Source organism: Anopheles darlingi, chromosome 2, assembly GCF_943734745.1.
Source record: "Anopheles darlingi chromosome 2, idAnoDarlMG_H_01, whole genome shotgun sequence".
Classification (NCBI taxonomy): Eukaryota; Metazoa; Arthropoda; class Insecta; order Diptera; family Culicidae; genus Anopheles; species Anopheles darlingi.
In genome coordinates, this window is record NC_064874.1 from 57,294,102 (window position 1) to 57,315,796 (window position 21,695).

General features: G+C 47.8%; 1 protein-coding gene across 5 annotated transcripts in view; it reads left to right on the forward strand.

Annotated features, from left to right (window-relative positions):
- LOC125948684 (protein split ends-like) overlaps nucleotides 1–21,695 on the forward strand; it is a 142,538-nt gene that overhangs the window by 112,782 nt on the left and 8,061 nt on the right. For 4 of the 5 annotated variants that reach the window (XM_049674979.1, XM_049674980.1, XM_049674978.1 and 1 more), the window contains exon 3: nucleotides 13,756–13,815. The exons of the other annotated variant lie outside the window; for it this stretch is intronic. In XM_049674979.1, the coding sequence (XP_049530936.1) occupies nucleotides 13,756–13,815 (60 nt within the window). The remainder of the gene's footprint in view (nucleotides 1–13,755; nucleotides 13,816–21,695) is intronic. 5 annotated transcript variants of the gene reach the window in all.

A 21,695-nucleotide genomic window follows, 5' to 3' on the forward strand; every position in this document is an offset into this window, starting at 1 on the left:
CAAGAGATCGTCCAGCCAGCGAGTCGAAAGCATAACAATAATAAAATAAATTACACGATCAAACACATCCTCCACCTGCAGCGACAAGAGCGCGATGCGACGTGTGCTGCTGCGAATCATGATGATGATGATGATGATGCGAAGCAGCATAACCGTTCGTTCGGTTCAACCCTTCGGTCGGTCAACCAGCCGTCAATAATTGTGCAGCAACGAGACCGTCTCTGTGACCGACGATCTGTTCTTCTCCTGGGCATTCTGTTTGTTCCTTTCCTGCCAAGATGCAGCCTTGCTCTGGGCAGTTACTCTGCAAAACGTGGAACGAATCCCCGCCCCGGGGACACGCATCCAGTGGGGCTGCCACTGCAGGGTGATGAGGGTGGTTATGGTCTTTTGTTCGTTGACGAAAGTTCAAGAAATTGATTGACCTACGACCAATCCCCCTCCCCCTTAACGTGATGAGTTGAAGCACCGGTTTGTTTTTTTTTTTGGGTGGTTCGCCATTTCGGTGCGATGCGATTGTGTAACGAGCTATCCTGAAGATGAATGTAGCGAAATCCCGTTTTACTACGCCTGACCCCTGACGTTGGTCAGGATTGCGGACAACGGAATTTCAATAAAGAAGTTTGTCTTCACAACCTCAAAACACATATCGCGCGTACAAGCGCGGACGGGGATGCGGGAGTTTAACCGCAAACCTCCACCCGACGATCGATGAGTGCGGTTGTGTTTGGCCGGTTTGGTCGCTTCGGTGCAACATAAATCACCATCCTCTCTGCAGCGCGGCTGTGTGTTTCTTTGGGAGAAGAAGATGATGATGATGGGATGAGGCACGTCGCAGTGTTGAACAAGTATTTGAGGGTTTGGAAGTAGCGGCGTTGATAACAACTTGATGATCTTTCCAATGAAATCGGATACGAGTAGGGCGATGGTTTCAGGTTTTAAACGAAAGGGAGAAATTCAGTTTTCAGATGCAAGGATTCAAGTGTTTTAAGAAACAATTAATTTTCTCACTCAAAGACTTCAACTCGACTGCTTTTTTTCCTTAAATTGTGGCCACTTTATGAAATAATAGCATGATAGTTGCGATTAGAATGGATTCAGCTTCTCCTCATAGATATTCACTTTTATGTGTAGCATTGCTAGATATGGGATTTGATACCCTTACGGCGGAATATACTACTGTTTGTGACAGAGACATTTCAAACCTGTCTCTTGGTTTTGATTTTTTTCCTTTTTCCGTTAATTCTACTTTCTCCGTTAGAGTAAGGTGGGTCTAAAATTCGAATTAAGCTTTTCTAGAAAACGGCTTCACCGATTCGACCAACACTATACTCGTTTGAAAGGTCTTGAAATCATCTCCTCATGCGTGTTTTTGTTTTTGGTTTGGACTACAAATGTTAGAGAAATGCATTAACTAATAATTTTTGCGATTTCGATCTAATTTTATCAGTTTTTGGAAACAGTATCACGCTTCTTGGACATTTCCTACATCAAACCTTCATAAGCGACGAAGAACACAAAATTAATACAGATTGCAACGGTGTAGCCCTTATTCTACCTAATCTAGTCTGACTATTGAACTGTTATTCACTACTTCGGCTATATACATGTTACTTTAAATCTTTTTACAAAATCAAACTCATATTTTACATTTCTTTCTTTTTTGAGTATGCATACCAGTACGTTTTGTTGATGTTTTATTATTTTGTTGTTTTGTGCTTCAAAAATTTCTTTATTCTGAATATTTTTGAATATTGAATTTTTGCCATGCCAGGGATGATGGTACCTCGAGTGCTTTAGACATTCTGAGGCCAAAGGAATAAACACACAATACTCCAACGGAGACGAACTCGTCTTTTGCTTGTAATAAGGACCTTGCACATTCCATTCTCTCAGGTTTACGACGGTTGCGCTGTGCGTAATGCTTCATCCGATAAATTGTTCCCTTTTGCGCTTACCATGGTCGGAAATGGTTTCGCAAAATTGCAATGGATCATCGGGCCAGCGCGGCCGCCGCCGGGGAGTTGGAGTTTTCATAACACAATCGTCGGTAGAATCTTATTAGATCAAGAAAGCACTATAAATTCCCCACTTCCCCGACACCGCGCTGCTTCTTCCGATCCGTAGTCAGCGCTTTTTGTTTGAAACATGATTAGATTTCTCCCCCCCCCCCCCCCTTTTGATTCCCTGGCCACCCTGACCGCCGTTGCTCGGTGTAATTTACGGTGCTTCTGTAGCACCGCGATAGATCTTTCGTCTCGAACGAACGAGACTGGAAGCGCCGGAGTTGAACCAGTTAGTGGACGGTTTCCTTCAATTTGCCCAACAGACATCAACCCATCGCGACCGACCGAGCGATCGGCGACGGGATGATGGTCCGTACTTTTATGGACGACATCGATGGACATTAACAACAATTTTTATGGGAAGCCTTATGAGGGGGTTTGCTGCTAGCCAGAATGCCGCCTGTATATTTGTGTAGGGTGGGGGGGGGGGGGGCCGCCAAGCTACTAGCGCACGATCGTAAACAATCGATTAATATCGTTTCGCATTGCGCGGAGAGAGCTTTTGATGAGATAAACCATGTCATCATGCGAGCATTTCGCGAATAACCATCCCAAGCAAGCCCCAAGAAAGTGCCCTGGATCGCACTCAGAGAGAGAGAGAACAGAGCGATCGCTCGGTAAGATTGATTTTATGTCCGCTCTGCTGCCCACTGGACGATTTTATCGAGAGGCCCATTGGTTCATTGTGGAAAATCATCACCGTCCCTGGCGCACGCCCGGAGGTGTTTAACGGAGTGGATTAATGCTTTCGCACGAGTTACCACGAGAGAGAAAGAGAGAGTCTAGGCGATCGGTGGCCAGTAACACCTTCCGCTGCATCATCACTCCAGAAGAAGAACCGCCCAACTCGCGGACTGGCGAACACTATTAAGTAATTGTGGCCTCCGGTGTCTCTCTCCCTTCAGTGGCTCAGGAACGCAAATGTACGTCAGAAGTGGCTTCAGGATGCAGCATATCTAGCGATCGATCGATCGTTCGTACGGATCGATTTGGAAATGATCTGCAGCACGTGACATGCTGCTTCCGGCACTGCTGTTGCTGCTGCTGCTGCTGCAACGGAAAGGCTTCTACGAGAGATACCATTACGATTAAGATTGATTAAGATTGTAGACCGGCCCTGGGACTGGGACTGGGAATACTCTGTGCAATTGGGAATGCAAAGTAGAATCAAACCAATGTTGCAGGGTGGCAGGTGGAACACACAAAGGAAAGACATTCCAAGGTCGCGCATAGTGTTGTTCATGTTCACACACACACGCACATAGAGCCCGGGATTGGCTAGATGGATATTTCTTGACTCTCTTTCTAGTCTAAGCGGAAGGTGAAGACGAGAGAGGGGCCTTCATTTCGTATTCCGACTGTAGACTCGCAACTGCGGGCTTATCATTGTGCGCGCGCGAGGGCGGGGTGTTGTACGCGAATAAATTTATAGCCAGTAATTATTGGGTTACCCGTAGAACAACAGCATCAGCAGCAGCAGCACACCATGGCCATTGGATTCCCGTGGGGCATTAGAGAGAGAGAGAGAGAGTCCGGAGTCTAGGCCCTCGGTCCACTAATCCTTTCCCGAAACCCAACCCCAACCGGGAATCATATGCACGGTTGCCGTTGCCGTGCCTCGTCGTCATCGGCGTCGTCGTTGCTGTTCCGGACCCCAGAATTAGCGCCAGCAGTTAGTTCTCCGTTTGCGTCCCGTTGATCTTGATATGTCAGCCAGCGGCGGGCGCGCAGGAGGGACCCTAGTAGTACGGCGTCGTCTAGTGCGTGGAGTACGCGCTGAGTTATGATAAAAAGTGATGAGTATTGCAGACTGTGTGCCCCGAGAATAGTGGTAATGATCATCTCACTCCGCACGCAGCGGAAGAGGCGGTGGTAAAGCGTTATAAATGGGAAGAGTGGTCCGCTTTCTTTCGATGCCGAAGATGCGCGCTGCTTCGGTGGCCAGAAGCGAAGGTCGCGCTCACACTTGAGGCGTTTTCAGGGAGTATGCAGAAGGTACCTTCTTCTGATTATACCTTGCCATTCGTCAGCAGCCTTGTTGGTTGTTGTGGGCTTTGAATAGCTAACTAGCAGTGGAGATAGGTATGTTACTGTTACACGTCTAGGTCCGTTATTTCTTTATTTCTGATTAAAATTGATTTCATTCCTATTCATCTTAGGGTAGTGTTCTTCACCTCAGATCATAATGCGTGGCAGCACAAGACCTTAGGAGGTGCTTACGTTTTGCTTTCGCGTAAAAGATGATCTGCCATTAGTGCATCTCTGGAGGTGGCATAATGTGTGTGTGTAACACGATGTTGGGCGTAGACAAATGCGTATTGCGTCGTCTACTCTGTTGTAACCCCTTTGAAGAAGGAAGACCTTGATGCTCCTTTCTCTGTTCTAGCTTTTGAATGCTAGAGCCAGGGATCTTACGGTCATCCGTCCAAGTCCGTATTACCAAACCATAATTAAGAAGCAAATAAAGGGCAGCAGCAGCAGCAGTTTTGAAATTTAAAAAAATCCTTAGCTGGACGAGAAGGGTCTGTCTGTGCGAGCAACAATGTTGCTGAGATATGGCCCCAGACTCAGGCGTGAGGATCGCTTACCGCCAGTTACCAGACATATTTTGTCAGACCTTCTTGTATCCCTCTTTTTTTCGTTATTCCCCACGGGATCGCATAAAGGAAGGGCGGTCACTAGTACCACTATCCCAAAGCACCGGAGGAAACTGGTTCTCCTTGGACGACCCAAAAACTCACACAGAGTGTAGAGAACAGGGATTTTTACCTGCTTAATTCAAATAAATATCCTCGATGAAGTGAAATCAATGTGCAAGAGAGGGAAAAAACAAGTTGGATGAATATTAAACCCCCTCCTGCTCCAGGGAGGGCTGATTTTGCCACTTTTCAGCAAATGGCATGCTCGGACCGTGGACGCTTGGAACAGTTTGATGGAGTGGCGGCTCTGCCTTCCAGCCAGCCAGCCAGCCAGCCATCCAAGGAAGCGGAGATACGGTGTTACTACGATGAAGGACGATGGGTCCCAAAAAGGGCCCCGAAGCGACGTCAAGTCGAGAGGAGCAGCAGCAGGATTTGTAGTTGAGTGACACCGAAATGTACCTTACGCCATGGTGTTGTGCCAAAGGGAGGGCGAAGATAAATGACTGGCTGACGGATTAGCGCGTGAGCGTAAGGTCTCTGGAACGCGTTCGCAGTGTGTCTTCTCCCCCTGCGATTGCTGCTGCTGTTGCAACATTGTTGTTGTCATGCCAGCAATCGCAGTGGGCGTGGGGGGAGGGTAGTTGCAAATGAGTGCTTGTTGTTCGGTGCAAGCTTATCTGTCCCTTCCATTTATCGTCTCAAAGCACCAATCACCAGCCCATTTTTAAAGCCTTCTCAAAAATGGAGAGTTTCTTAAGATTCCTCTTTTGGAATCCTCTTCTTTCGTGCAGCCATTTTTGAAGATGTTCGTGTTCTGATCACTGTTTGGCTCATACAACTCAACTGTAGCTAAAAAAGTATTTCTCGGTAATCATTATTTTTGTCAACTTTTGAGGTAATCCATCGATTCCGAGTATAAAGAAATGCGCATATTTTGAGGCGATCCAATCTGAGTTCCATGCATTCGATACTTTCAATAAAAACGAATCGGTGTGTATCGAGATTCGACATTCAATCGCTATTTATGTTATAAAACAAGACGCATTCAACAGGAATAATGCATGTTGTGTGACGTGCGCCTCGCAGGGTAACATTTCCCCTGCTAACATGCTTTCTTTTGTAAAATAAGATGCTACCATGCTACCAAAATACCTTTATCATGTCAGATGTTCCTTTCCTAGTCGCTTCGTGGTCAAGTCTTGTTCCAACGACTTTATTGTTGCCGAAAATGGTTCTCATTTCTGATTCTTTCATAATTCAAAATTACAGAACGACTTTCCCAAAGCAAATATTGCGTGTTAGCACCGGGTTCTGTATAATTATCTAGGACTTTTTTCAATTAGAAGCTTAGTAACGTTGTAAAATCCTTTTCTTTGCGATATTTTAATTATCGAAAGGCTAATCAGATCTGCTGTCTGGACGTCTCTTTTCTTTAAAATTAAGTGAAAGCCTAACAAATTTCTTCCAATTTTCTGTTGACTTTGTGGCGTCCAGCAACTGTTGTTTATTCAATTTTTATTAGTGTTGTGCTGATTAAAATTCGATACTTTAGATTTAGATTTTGATAAATATTTCTTTAAATTTATAACATATCTGCATCTTCCTTTTTAACTGATTGATCAGCAACCAAAAAGAAGAAACATGAAACAGTTCCGTTAAACTAAGCTCATTTTAAATAGAAAGAATGTTTTCTAAGTACTTCGAACCATTAGTTGAAAGCATCTTACTGGCGCAAAGAACCGACTTCCGCAATCACGCTAGTGTTCGAAAACCCGTAATTGTAATATTATAATGATTCCTCTCCCTTTCCTCATCAGTGACACACATTCATGCCGGCCCGCCATTGGCCAATATTTATGGGCAATTAGAAACAATAGTGTCACAAAGTACCGAAGACGGTTCGGTTGGTTGCGCGAGACGCCGCAACGGAGGAGAAGCGAAGGAAAAGGAAAGGCCGCGGCGCGATGCGACGCGGAAATTGCTTCGCCAGAATGCCTTCAGACTCGATGCTCACCAGCAGCAACAGCAGTAGGTGGGGACCACCAGCGCACCGACCGCTCGGATTCAAGATCGTTCACGGTTCATTGCTGCGAACTCGGAGAACAAGCAAAAGAGATGCTGGTGGATGCGTTGTGCCACCCTTAGACTAGCTGCTGCTGGGTGGTACAACCATGTCACGATGACGAAGACGATGCAACCACTCCTTCACTAGCTTCAATGACTTCACCCACAGCGATGCGAAGGTTGGAATGGGTACCATACGATGCAATTCGAAGCAAATGCAGGTCTCGTCTCGCCAGTGATATGTTTGTTTTGGGTCGGGGACAGGGCCGGGCTTGGCGCGGCCCTGGGGCCCTGTACCTTTTCTCTATCATTCTAAGCCAGAGTCGCCGCTCTCGACGTAAGGAAAATTGTTGGAAACCTTGAAACCTGTCACGCAGCTAGTCCGTCTGGGGGCTGGCCAAGCGAAGCAAAGTGACGCCTCCTGGGCGACAAATCTATAAATCTCGGCCCCCCTCTCCCAGTGAGCATTCACACACGGCCACACACACACACACACACACTCCCTCGCGACAAATGCAACCTTTTCGCAGATGCATCAATCCTTCTCCTCCTCTGCATGAGCGTTATGTTTATACGACTATAAATAATAAGAAAATTTATGTCACTCCCAACACCGAGACGACAGAGCGCAGAGAGGGAGAGAGAGAGCGAGTGAGGGATCGCGTCTTAAGTCCTTGCGATCGACCTGCCGCCGATCCTCATATACGGTGTTGCGAGGACTTTTCAACGCCGGTGACAAGTGTGAATAAAGCAAACAGATCAAAAAATATATATGGACATCTCGAACGTAACGAAAACGAGGCCGCCAGATAGATAAATTATTGGAAGGCAATGGCTCTTCTCAACCACACGCGCACCGTGGACCATCGTCGACCGTGTTTGGAGGATGCGATTTCCCAATCAATCATTAGCCTGGCTCTGCCCTGGAACGAACAAACGGGTGGTCTGATCGCTTGATCTCTTTGGTCAGCAGCAGCGCATACGGTGTGACATCCCGACTCTCGCTCCTCTCGATGAATCATATTCCCTGACAGCGCTGCGTTTATGTCCAGCAGCGCGCCGTCCTGTCGGGCACAAATAGGGATGGGACAAACAAAAAGCAGCATCATCGACTGCGAGCGATCGCGTCATAGTGTCAGACCAAATGCCAAAAGAGAAAGAAAGAGAGGTTTTAATGAATCTTCTTCGCGGCGGAGGCGTTCTCGACGCTACCCCGTGTTCCGTAGGATGGATGGATCCGTATTATTGCCTTCTCTTCGGTGGTGAACGCATTTTTAAAACGATTGTTTTGCTGCATCTCGATTCCGCGGCAGAGCAGCAAGAACACACACACCTTATACAGGAAGCCTCATAATTGATCGCATCCATCACTGACCCCGCGGCTGGTGGGTGTTCAAGGTGTAATTGCTCGATCACCGCGCGACCGTTAAGGGCTAATTACCGGGGGCCAGGCTAAAGGATGACAGTTTTTATTCCCTCTTTTTTGCCTCTCGATGACCAGTTTACAAGGTTAATCGTTTCTGGCATGTTTTATGATTCCCCTTCAAGAAGACGATCAGCTCTAGTGCGTTAATCCGTTGCGTTGTGCGTCCATTTCGAGCTCGAGCCGTCGAACGGAATTATATGTTTTATTGTTTAATAATCTCTTCGCAGTATTCAATCGAAATTTTGACAAACAAAATGCATCCCAGGAGTTGCGTGTCATTTCTCGCGGCTAAAGATTAATGATGTTTAATGTCGCACCCCCCTTATCAGCAATCCTCAGCTCCTCCCTGGCTGCTCGCTATAATAGTGTTTGCAACTGTGGCTGCTAAAGATGTTGCTGCTGCAAGTTTTTGCACCGCAAAGTTATGCAAACTTTTTCGATAATATTTTCACTCCTCTCCCTCCCTTGGGGCCCACATGCCTGCTGCATGAAACTTAGTCTTTCTCAAAAAAAGGGAAACAAAACACAACAACAACAGGAAAAAAAACTCGAACTTATAACCGTCCAACTAGTTGAGATTATGCGCTGACAGGCTGTGTGCTCACACCTGCTTCGGAGTTTAGGAGTGTCCAGCAGAGGATGATTAATATGCCCCCTTCCCACTCTTTGGGTAAAGTTGGTCTTTTGCATTGTGCCAAAACATTGTCCCGGTGTTTCGATACTTTTATTCCACGTTCCAAGAGGAGTATTGAAAATGAAAAAAAAGAATCTTTAGTAGAACCATCGCACTCAGAGCCTGCTATGCTGAACTTGATAATAACAAATCTGCTGAAGTTCCGTTTAATTTGTGATTGTGATTTTAGAGCAGATCAGATGGAGTCGAAGAAGAAAAGTGATCCTTTTATCCGTGCTTTCCGTCGGAAAATGGCATATGTTGCATTGTATGATACACAGTAGTAACTTTCACAGTTAATGTGAATGGAAGTTTTTTTAATCTTAACCGTACCTAGCGATGAATGCATGTTTTATGTCAATCTCTTTTTGACAGTTTTTAACGAAATGTTACTATCGTGTGCCCATACACCTTAAGAGAAAAAACAATGTGGAATCATTGTAGCAGCACAGAAGACAGAACACGCACAAACATCCATCTCCAGCAGCAGTCCTCGAGATCCTAAATGTATAAAGTGTTTTTTTGTTTTCAATTTCTTCCTTCTTTTATGTTTTCTGCACCATTTTGTATATCGTTAACTTTAATCCACCAAATGACTACACCCAATCGCCATGCTAAAACCGATCGAACTCTAAATTAATTACCGCTCTGTTGCTATGAATTTGCGCTGCAATTTAGAGCCCATTACGTACGTGCGTTCGCACATGTAGCTTGTGCGGTTGGTTGGCGCTGGCTGCGAATGCATCTCTAAAACAAACTTGGCGCTAACAAACGCCTTGCTACAAACGGGCTTTGAGACCGGACACACTGCACCGGCACCGGTGACCGACCGACGGACCGGTCCCAAAGCGATCGTCCACACCGCATTGCACACGACGCTGTGTACGTTTATGATGTAGTTTCATTAAATTTATGTATCATTTGCGTTTTACCGTTTAACGCCACCAAACGATGCTGTTGTGACCACCATCTCTTTGACCACTGGGGTGGCGGTGGTGGCGTACGACAATCGTTAAACTGTCACAAATACACATTTCCGTTCCTCGTCGGCTTTTTTTTTGCTCGTCCTGGGTCTTCCCCTAGACTATGCGTCTGTGCATGCACGCTTTGAGGCCATACAAGGCCAGAGGGTTCTAACCAGCCCCCGAGTTGGTTCGGTGACGTTGGGCCCTTCCGGACCGGCTCCCCAGATCTGGGAAGGGGGCCGAGTATTCCGAGTTCCGGAACACCAGAGCGAGAAGAGCAAATCTGCATCACCATTCAAACCAGGCAGACGAAGAACGCGAACACCGCGTGAACATTGCAATAGTGCATTGCTGATCGCCGCACCCCAAAAAAAAAAACACCCAACACCATGACCACAAGGCCAAACTGCCCCTTGTCGCAAGCATCGGCAGCAAGCAGGGAACGATGGACGGACGGACGGACGGACAGCATTGCACAGAAAATCTGTGAAAAAATAATAAATTTTCCTCGCAAACTGCAGTTTTATGGCGAACGTAAATGAAACGAAATGGAATGGGTAGGGAGGTGGAAGGGGGGGGGGGGAAGGAGACCCATTGGCCATTCTGTGGTTCAGCCCGGTGGTGTCTCTGCTCCGGGCCACGATGCTCCGTCGATGGTCATTCGCGTTTGCGAATCTTTAACGGGCTTTCGGGTCGGTTTGTTATCAAGCTATTCTTCCTCGTTTGCGCGCCCACGGGTAGCGAGGTAAGCTTCTCGCTGTCGTTGGTGCATACATGGCGCAAGGTATTAAAATTTAAAATAATCTCGATAGAGTTTTATGGCAAAATCACTTTCTGCAAGGTGACAAGGAGTCACTCGATGGTTCGCTGGAGCTGAAGTCGCGTTTAGTTGCTGTTCATGTTTCAATGTTACTAATCCGGCTGCTTTATCGTCAGGTTTGTAATTTTAATACCAAATCGAATAATCATTTCAATGTGTCTTTCTTTCTACTTTTATGAGTACAACTTCTACTTCATTCTAAGGATGCTGAAATGGCAAATAAAATCATATACTAAGAGCGGGCCCAGCCCGAGTTATGGGAATCAGTCTTCCTCGAAAACCATCCAACCTTTGGTTCTCCATTTGCTGCAGCAAGATTGTAGCGCCGTGCGGATCGTTTGCCTCAACTCAACTGCACTGTTGTAGCCCTTGGCTCTGGAGTCATCGTCGTCTGCGACCTCGTCTGTGCAGAATTGAATCGAATTATTTCCCATTCCAATGGACATCGTGCTGCTGGCCACCCCGGCGTGTCCGCCTGTCTTCTTCATGCTTTACTGCTGCTGCTGCTACTACTCGGAGGCCCAGCCGGATTGCACTTAATCGTCGCTCCATTTCGCTGCACGACTGCGCTGCACTGCATGGCGAAATCAGCGCACGGAAATGGATTCGACGTTTATGGGAATTTGATGTGACACTCTGGCCATCCGGCGGGGGCCGCCGCATTCGTCTCCACGAGTCGCCACCAAATGGGGTCTCCATTTACCCGCTGCAACAGCAGCAGGCAGTAGTGTGTCAGGTTCAAGTGCATGCAAAGGCACCATTCGGAATCCAGAGACGAGATCGAGACGAATTTATGAATTCAAATTGGCAGAAGAGGAGTATACCAATCGCGGGGTGGTCGGTCTGATGAGCTCTTGTACGCTTTCGAATGCTGTCAATGATGGTCGAAAGCGTTTCGTTTACAGATTGTGTCTAGAGTTTCTACTATTTTTTTCTTAAGTAGTTCGAGCATTTACTTGTGGTCCGGTATTAAGCTTCGCGCTCATTCGTCCGTTTTGATCAATTCTGTCGTATCTTTCTAGAATATTCTCAACTTTATATACACGATCCGGGTACCGGATAATGGAATTCTATTAAATTGCGATGAAGAAGCACATAAGAAATGGAGAAATGCTGCGCACCGACGAGCCGCGCGTTTGACGTCACAAAACGACATCTGTTTACCATTGTCTCGCTTGGTGTGTAACAACACAAATTTGCGTCTCTCCAGCACATTCACAGCGGCGCGAGGTCACAGCCATTGAACTCAGGCGAGAGTCAGGCGACACCTTCCCCGCCCCCTGCTCCATGTTTCTCCAGCATCCATGCGAAAATTTTGATATTTCAATTTCTGACGCCGGAATGGTTTTAATATTCAATAGCAGCAAACCCGAAGGGCCCCGTCACTGTTACAGGAGGAGTTCTTCCTCCGTTCTGCGGCAAAGGCCCGCAGCTCGGCTTCTCGGCCACGCGACGCGACGCATCGCGGATCTCCGGTGCTACTGCAAAAACAGACACGGCGAGCGTGTGTTTACAGCGCGATAGCAGCCCAGAAGACATGTTTGCCTAGCTCACGCGATGCCGAGCTAGAGAACTCGAACGGTAGAGAGCAGACAGGGACAAGAAGGGATACACCGGATGGAGAGGACGGGACGTGATTGACGGGAGGCTAATTTATGTGCATGCTAAGCCCGAAAAGCGACGCACCAGACACGAACCGCCGAACCGCGGGCAACAACGCCCCATCCTTGCGCCTTGGTCCCCGCCTGAAACTGTGGCGCGGTGCCTCAGGTGACGGTTTTTGGTGGTGGTGGTGGTGGTGGGTGCCCCTTGTGCTATGAACCTCAGTCAACTCGATCCATTCGGTCGGTCGTTCGGTCGGTCGGTCGGTCGGTCGGTCGGTCGGTCGGTTGGTCGCGTTCGATACGGGGCTAGGCGTCAGTCAAAATGTGGAGGAGCGCCTGCACCTCACCATCGCGACATCATCATCGCGACAACTCGCCCGGTAGCAACCGCGCTTGCTCTGATGGTGGCTGACTAAATGCCACGAAGGCACGCACGAACGCACGCACGCTTGCACGCATTGTCGTGATTTGCATCCGCATTTGCTCCAAAAGGGGGGTCCGTCCGGGACGTCCAGAAGCATAATAGTCCCAATGGGGAGAGCGACAGAAAGAGAAGAGGTGTCTGCTGCTGCCGCTGCCAAGTTGTCCGTTAATCTGGCCCTACCCTAGCTTCCGTCTCGTTGTGGCTGGTCAGCTGCGTCGATGAACCTTTGAGTAGGCCCAAGGGAGATCAACTACTGGGCGAGAACCGAACACGGCGGCCACGGGGGGGGCCCCATATCATTGGCCGTGCTTCGTCTATTCTACTTCCTTTCCTCCAGATGGCCGAAGGTCATTAGCATCTAGTTACCATTTGCTGCTGCTACTGCTGCTGCTGTTGGATTGGAGCCCCTGCAGCATTTCTCACCAGGTTTTCGGACGTAGGCTGCAAAGTAGCAGCAGCAGCAGCACGAGTGCGACCAAACCCTCGTTTTGATGGACATTAGAATACGATGGATTTGACCAAACTAACGGCCACCGTCGGGGAGTGGACAGCAGCAGCATGGGCTTGCTATTGCGCGCGCGGACCCTTTCTGTGCTACTGTGTTTCCACAATTTTGTAGAGCCGCTGGGCGCCAAAAGTATGCCAAATGTTGCAGTGGTGGTGTCCAAGTAGTTCGTTGGTTTCTTTTCTGTTGAATATCAAACGAAACTAATAGCAGCAGCAGCAGAAACCCTTAGCAACCTCAGTGGAAAGCAAGCTTTGCAGACATTTTGCAAATAATTCCTTCGATAACACGATTCCGCAGGGGCTTGTTCGTTCGAGGATAGTATTTTTAGATGAAATAGAAACAGAACGACGACATGATGATGAGGTAAACTCCGTTCCATAACGAGAGTAGAGTAGCTCACTGAGTGAGCATCGAACCTCCTCCCCTCTCCTCGACGATGGACATTTCGCAGGGGCAGAGATGTAGGTCATCTTTGTCTTCAAAGCATTCAAAGCCCCGTAGCATACATGTCAATGACACATTTATTTATACCTTTCTCCCTTATTGTTTTGCTCTCTTTACAGGTAATCGAGTGTCGGAACGATGGCAATAAGTGGCAGTATCCCATACGGTCTGGGGTATCGGTAAGATGACGTCCCTTCGGTTATGATGCCCCGGCGCCCGGACATACATTTCCTTCGGGTTAAAGTAGTAGCGAATGGAAACGACAATGGAATGTAGTACGCTCTTCTGGCAATGGATGGTTGCATTGCATAATGCATTTCGTGTGCATGAAGTACTCCTTTATTTTCCTTAAATTCTACTTCGGTCGATGGATTTTATAGGATTTCACTTCAATTTCCTTGATCATCGACCATTATAGATCGAAAACGGCAACCTGATTCAAACAGTTTGGTATAGCATTTGACGAGTATATATGGTTGCTTATTGTTTTAATGATATACAAATAATCGTGCATCAACAAACGGTGTTGATACCCTTCGTTAAGTATCATAAAAGGTGCTGTTATATTTTTTCCAGATCTGACAAGCTGCCATTACCACAAGGTCATAACCAAAGTGTCCTAGTGTTTGTCAATAGAGAATTGTGCGCGATATCGAAGTGTAAACTCAAGATGCCGATCGTAGTCACCAGCAAGAGTCACGTCTCTTGCTTTTGAGTGACATGCAACAAACTTCTAACGTCGTTCCGACATTCGAGAACAATCTTACACATTAAACTCGAGAGATACTTTGTTGTAACATAGATCTCTAGACGATGCCGAGTTCTTGCGACGAACATACTTCATCTACATAAACAAATCATTGGCGATGTGCCGTTCTTGAATCTCGGGTACCACCACCAACCAGCATAAGTCACCACATGGCCCATCGATACTATGAGAAATTCAAGTCGAAGCCAGCGAGAGCCCTGGCACGTTCATATTTTTGGCCTTTATAGATTGTGTTCCTCATAAAACTCTATCCCAAAACCCGGCGTCGTCGTCGGGCCGAGCGATGGCTCCGAAAGTCAATCCGCAATTGTACGCGCAGACCTTGAAAAGTATCACATTTCCGCGACGTCGCTGCTCTCTGGTGGTGGGGAACAACCGCGGCCGCACTAAGATTGCCGCACACACTCCCTTCAGTATTCCGTGTGTCACGGAGCAACGGAGTAACCCTCAGCCGTCGGGAACGGATATTAAGAACCGCAGGAAGAAGTGTACACCCCAAGCTGTCCAATGTCGACAACGCAGACCGACGACGACGACGACAACAGCGCCGGCGTCATCTAAATGCCAATCATGGCGTCGATTTTTTTTTCTTTCTTTGAGAATTCTATGTCCAGATGAGCAATCAATGTTTCGGGCTGAATATTTTGGCAGCCCGATGAAAGACGCGCACCGATCCGATGTGGACGGCGCAAGAAGAAGGGGTCCGTGTTGATTGTTCTTGTTTGCGCTCGGCCAACAATCACGGACAGCGCGCAGCTGGTCACAAATCTGACAGGGGCATCACGATTGGGGTTGGTTTGGTCTATTTAGTTTGGAGCACTCTATAGTTGTCGCGATCCGATGGGAAGCAGTGATTTTATGCCGGTTTTTTTTTTTTTGGAATATAAGCGCTGTTCTTTTCAGTGTACCGCTCTTATGCTAATATCTGGTGCCTGACTGGCTTCACAGCAGCATGCGTGTGTCAATATTTTAATTGTGGGTTTCAGGCCACCGGCATGGCGTATTTTCTCGGTTGCGGGAAGCAAGCGTCTGAAAAGGGAATGATGGAACGGCGGTCTGGTCGTTCAGGAAGACGTGATATAGAATGTGGCACATTCTTTCCAAAATGTCACGACCATCATAAATAAAACTCTTCAATGCAATGCGTTGCCCAACGATTGGCCTTGGATCGGCGAGGGGTGAGTGAAACGCGTCGGTTAGTCCCGCCGGCATAACGGATACAGGAACCGGATGACTCCCTAGGTTGGTGGTATAGCATCAACACTCAATCCCGAGCTCGAGAAGGGTGGCTAGATTATGCTGGAAGTTGAATCTGGGATTTCTGGCATATAGTGCAAACGGCGTCGTTCTGCGTCACGCTAATGTGCTGGTGTCGTCTCGTGAAGACATAAATTAGAATATGCGCACCAGAAGAAACCAGTGCGAATAAAAATGGCCGCATTAGCAAATCGTTTGCTTTGCTTCAGTCGTCTCAACGTGATACTGATGCAACCCCTCGTGTCACAAAGAATGAATTCCCGGAGCGTAGCAGCAGCACCTTCACATCTCCATCACAGAACACAAGACATGTTCATAATTTGCGCTTCGACATTACGCCGTGAGATGGTTCGACATTACGCCGAGCCAAGGCAAGCAAATTCATTTTACGCTTGGCGCTTGCGGTGCGAGTTCAGTGGGTTAATGCTGCAGGACATCAATCTGCAAACCGGGATTCGCGGGATGACGCCTTACCTATCGATGATGCTATTGCTTTTGCCATTGGATGGCATTGGGACAGCAGGAGCAAACGAACGGAAAATTCTGAAGAACCGAACCGATGAGTCATCATCACGCAAGCGAAGGTTAATTACACTAGCAGCAGCAGTACAACATCAAACGCGTACCTCTGTGCGCGTAGTGCAGTTCGCTGATGCCGGGAGATGATTAAAAATATAAAACAAATCATCTTTGGCTGGATCGCTGAGTAGCGTTGGGCCACGGAACACGACGTCGTCGTCAACGTCGTCGCACACATGAGTATTGCAGGCAAGAGTTGGTCAAAAGTCCAGAATGATCGCATGGTATTTCAGTTCTTGTTATTTCAAGAAAACAAACATATTTTTTTAAAATTTTCATACAACTGTTATTGATTGATGGAGCAGCGCTAATAAGCAATCTGTTTAGCTCAGCCTTTACACTGGCTTCTTATCAGCTTCCTATAACATTTTAAACTTTACATTATAATAACAAATAACATTTTAATATTATGGTGCAGGAAAATGGGGTTTATTTAAAATGTCTATGGTTAATATTTGTTTTCGGAAATGTTTGTGCTCGGTAACAAAGCAACTGTATCTCAGGGAGCTAACTTGTTCATTTGATCTAGTGAGCATTTTTGGGCTTTTTACCAATGTTGAAATTCTCATATGATGGGTTCGTTTATAATAAAAAATCAAATAGTTTTCCAATCACATCTTTCTTATCTATGATTGATTAAGTTCTGTATGATCATACGTATTGATCGTGTCGTATTTGCAGATCATTTTAAAAACTATTATCAAGGCAAAATTTGAACAGCAAAATTAATCATGTTCCGTGTTTTTGCCACCTTCTTGGCTGGAGTACTCCTCTGTGCGTCGGGTGTGTCGAATGTTCCTTTTTGTAACGGGAAGTGGTAATAGAATTTAACTGCAAATTCACCCTCGAGAGAGCACTCATTGCACGGAAGATGAGGCGGGAGTAGACCCATAATGATGCTGCAGCGATGAGTGGTAGTGGCAACAGCAAGCGACGCACCTCCAACTGCACCGTGTCCAGAAGAAGGGAGCGGTGATCGCACTAGGGGTAGGACGCAAATAGTTACCGGCTACCAGCCGACGCTAGTGGCCACTAGCACGGATCTCGGTTGCGGATGTCAAGGGATTAGCACTCGGTCCAATGGCTAGCCAGCCGATGACCGGAGGGGGAGGATGATTGGAGACCACGGCGTGTTGTCTCACGACGATCATAATTGGATCTTGATCTATCTGAGCCGCAGTCGCGCCGGGTGCGTCGAGTGCAGTTCGACACTTCGATATCCAGCCAGCAGCAGCAGCAGCAAATTCTAGCACCCGTAGGTTGATCTTATAATTGCAACGGAAGTGACAGAGAGAGAGAGAGCAAGAGAAGGCCCCCGGAAGACGTCAAGACACTCCAGCACAGCAGGAGGCGACGCGCACGATCGCACGCCACAGAACGTCAGGTGGCAGTGTATGTGTGTATGTGTGTGTGTGTCCCCGACCGGTCTAGAGACACAGCGCTCGAGGGCAGAAGGTGTTTGCGAGCTGATAGGATACACAAATTATCGCACGACCGCGCACGCCAGACCATGATGGGGCGCAAAGCGTGTGCTGTGCAGACATTACGCGCATTTCCTGGGAATATGAGTCGCGGTGTCGGCTTCTTGGCGTTGATTGAAGACGTTCCCGATGCCCTTTCGGCCATGTCTACACTCGGCTGCCTGGCCGCCGGGACTCGGCTTGTCGGATCTGGTCGGTTGAATTGGGTTTAATGCGTTTCCTTGCCTCCACTTTCGCACACCCGTGTACACCCCCTGCATGCGGTTGATCCATCATCGTCGATGACCGGACACACGGACACACGGACACACAGACACCTTGCGGTACTTTCGCGGGTGTGCACCGCATCAGGCTTGGGAAAGAAGGGCGTCGTTTGAGCTCTGGAGCAAGGGCGCGGAGAAGGCGAAAAGAACACGAAGCAGCGAACTAACGATCCAAACGATCCAGAAACACGTTGGTAGTGTAGTCTCGCTTCCTTCAAACGGCACTTTGACACGGTTCCGCCCCAGCAGCATCCCCAACCACGACGAGCACGATGATGCATCAGATCGATGATCCGCTGATCTCTTGCGATGCGATGATCCTGCGCGCGCGGCAAGTGGCTTTCGGTCGGTCGATCGGTTGGTCTGGATGATGGAAAATGATCATCGTGCACGAGCAGTTAGAGATGCATGCAGCGAGAGCACAGCGCTCGGTGGGATTAGCTTTAAATTCGCGTGCTCGACACCGATATCGCGTGCCCGTCCGATGACCGATGAATCAATTAGGTTGATCTGCTTAAGCAGGTGATTTAATAGGCGACCTAAATTATACCGAGCGATGAACTTCTTCTCCTCGTCTGTCTAAATACCTAGACCGGTAATCCAAAGGCATTACTGGAGCGCAGACTTGTTGCTTCTTTGGTCGTATTGAAAAAAAAAACGGTGCTAGCATCCCTTCTCTCACTTGCTCTCTCTTTAGTTGAAATGAAGATAAATGCAATTAGCTGCGTTCGCTTTGATCATATGCCTTGGTGGTTGCCTCTCTCTCTCTCTCTCTCTCTCTCTAGTAGTGCGCGAGATCATTTGCTATAAACACATAGCGCATCGTCATCGTGCCGCAGATTTGTGCTTCTCAATCCCCATCTTCAAATGATGCGTTACATGTTTTCACGCTTGATGACGCCTTGACTGGCCTGTGATGGACGACAGTTGTCGGCCGTCGTCACACACGCGGGTTTGATTGCCCAAGAATATGGCCACAGATTGTTTGCAAACTCGCTTTGCCGTGCGTTCAAGAGCGTTCCGATAGACCGGCGCGGACTGCGGTTAGTTTATTTGCCTCCAATTTGCTCATAATAACTCGCGCTGCCAGTGATGCTGACATCGAACACGGGCGAACGGGCGCATCAAAGGGGCTGCCAAGACGAATGGGTTGGCTGTCCGCACGATCGCCGATTGCAGTTGTTGCGCCCAGCGCTTGTTGTTTTTTTGTTGATAGCTAGACAAACATATTTCGTTTGCTGACCGTCTGATGCCTGTGTACACAGGTTGTCCTGTCCTTGTGAGACCAAATGGTGGATCGGTGCGGTAGGTCACTGAGAGAGATGCACTGATACGATCAAAACTGCAACAGGATGGCATTAATTGATTCCGAGCCCGAGAGGGGGAGAGGACCATTAGCATGCTTTGTGGGGTCTCTCAGCATACTCTGTTTTTTTCCACTTAATTTTTTTTTCGGAATTATCTCGCATATAAACTGCATAAGATTACGGATGTTGCGAAATGGTTATTTTACATGCAGGGAGATGCATATCTTAGTCCCTTGCTTCCGCAATGTCTCAACCACAACAAAGTAGTCGTCGACCACCTCTCTCGCGACGATCGCATTACAGATGCAGACTCGTTTGCCTCTCATTTGAAGATAAACTCATCACGACTCACCAGGACGCTGGCTGGCGGCCACGACGACGCCGAGATTGTTTAAAATGCATCAATAATGTGTGCCGTCGTCGTCTCCCCTCTCGATGTCGATCCGCGTGGCTCGTAAATTTCCCTCACACATTCACTGTAGTCCGTCCCGTCCCCACGCTGCAGAGACCCGGGACTTTTCAATCCATTTTCCAAACGGCATAGCTTGGTCGAGACGACAGGAGGGAAATCAAAGAGCAGCATTTTCCCCCGTTCCAGGGGAGGGGGAGACGCACGCGATTGCGCTTGAGGTTCGTGTGCCGTGATTCCTCCAGCACGCGCGGCCCTAGCCCAATCGACGACGCCACATCGTCTTTACGCGGTTGTCGTGAAGCTCCTATTAAGGTGATAAATTAACTGTCCGGTTCTAATTAGAAAGATTTAGTAGATATCGAATAGCGCCGCCTTGCGGCGACAGTTCGCTTTCGTGGTCGCGACAACGACCGCGACGTTATGCGACAGGACGACGACGACGACGACGACAACCGTGACGACAACCACACGACAATGAACGACGCCACCGACACCGTGCGCCATGCATGCACCGAGCTTCGTGTGTTTTGCTGTTTGGCTTTTTCTTTCGAATTCTCCGATCCGATGGCACGCGATCGTGGTTTGCAGCGTAGTGCGGTAGCCAACACTCGGTGCTTACGCGCATGCAGCACATCATGCAAGGGCCAGCCAGCATGAAACGGCGGCAGCAGTAGCAGCAATAGCTGAAGCATAGCGTATCTGGTGTGGTCTGAAGCCAATACCGGCACGTTGTGCGCACTGGGGACCAATTTGCACTCTACCGTCGGCAGATGTAGTCTGATTTGAACAGTGGAATGAAGGAAAACCACGTACCTTTTAAACCAAATGTAAACCAGATCAGATCGGGGGAATAACAAAATTGGAACAAATTGATGTATTACAGCAGCTTGCTTAACTTGACAACCCGCTGGAATGTTGCAGATGATGATAGTAGGTCTAGCAGTAGTAGGATGAAATGAACTACAGTTTAAGTGGATAGAAAATGGCTGGTTGTATAGTTGCTACCTGGGAATAGAATTAAAAATCTCTTTAATGCACACCATTACATCGTCAGTTCTTAAGATGCTGCAACATTATACGTGGCATTATATTTATCCTTCTATCTAACAGGGTCTCGATGGTGCCGTAGTCTGGATCCCGGTACTTGTCCTGGATCCCAGACATTAATTATGTTTGATTAGTAGTTTCGTAAATTTACTCGTTTGCTTACAAACGCGATCATGCTTTACTATCCTCGAAATAGGATTCTTTCGCCGATCATTCTGGATTTTATACGAAAATCGATCGTAACAAAAGTAAATATTTTCGCAATCACAGAACCGATCGCGCCATCCAATGCTATTGTTTGATTACAATGCTGCACGATCGGCAAGGTCGCCGAGGCGAACTAGATAGAACGATGACGATTGCCGAGGCGAACTAGATAGAACAAACCCCCCGACCGCAACAAGCAGCAGCTGCGTCGGAAACCTGTTCAATTATCACTCGCACCAGCGTATGCTCACCGATGATCACCTGGTCCTAACAAAGACATCGTTTTTACCTCCTTCGCGAGACACGAGGCACACAAGAGCGATGGGTTTTTGCACTTGGGGCTCGCCCTGGTTGCCGCCTGGTGATATCATTGCATCAAAAACGAACAAACATAATTGTTGGGAGCAGCAAAACCACCCCAAGCGTCGCGAAAAAGAGTCAAGTCCACGATGGATTGTAGAAATGAAAAGCAAATGAGAGGAGACACATCGAGCCAGTTGAGCTGAATATAAATAAATGGACACAAACAAGCGAAACAAAAAGAGTTCGCGAGACGACGACATCACGATCTCACTCGCGCGCAGCCTACTGCGGCTTACTCTCATCATCACCCCATCCTCTCTATGATGGTGGCGTTTTGACGAATGGCTAAGTTCCATTTCGAGAGTGGGGTGCAAAGCAATTGGACACACTCCCATGGACATCGGTCTAAAGATGGGGAGGACTGAAGGAGAGAT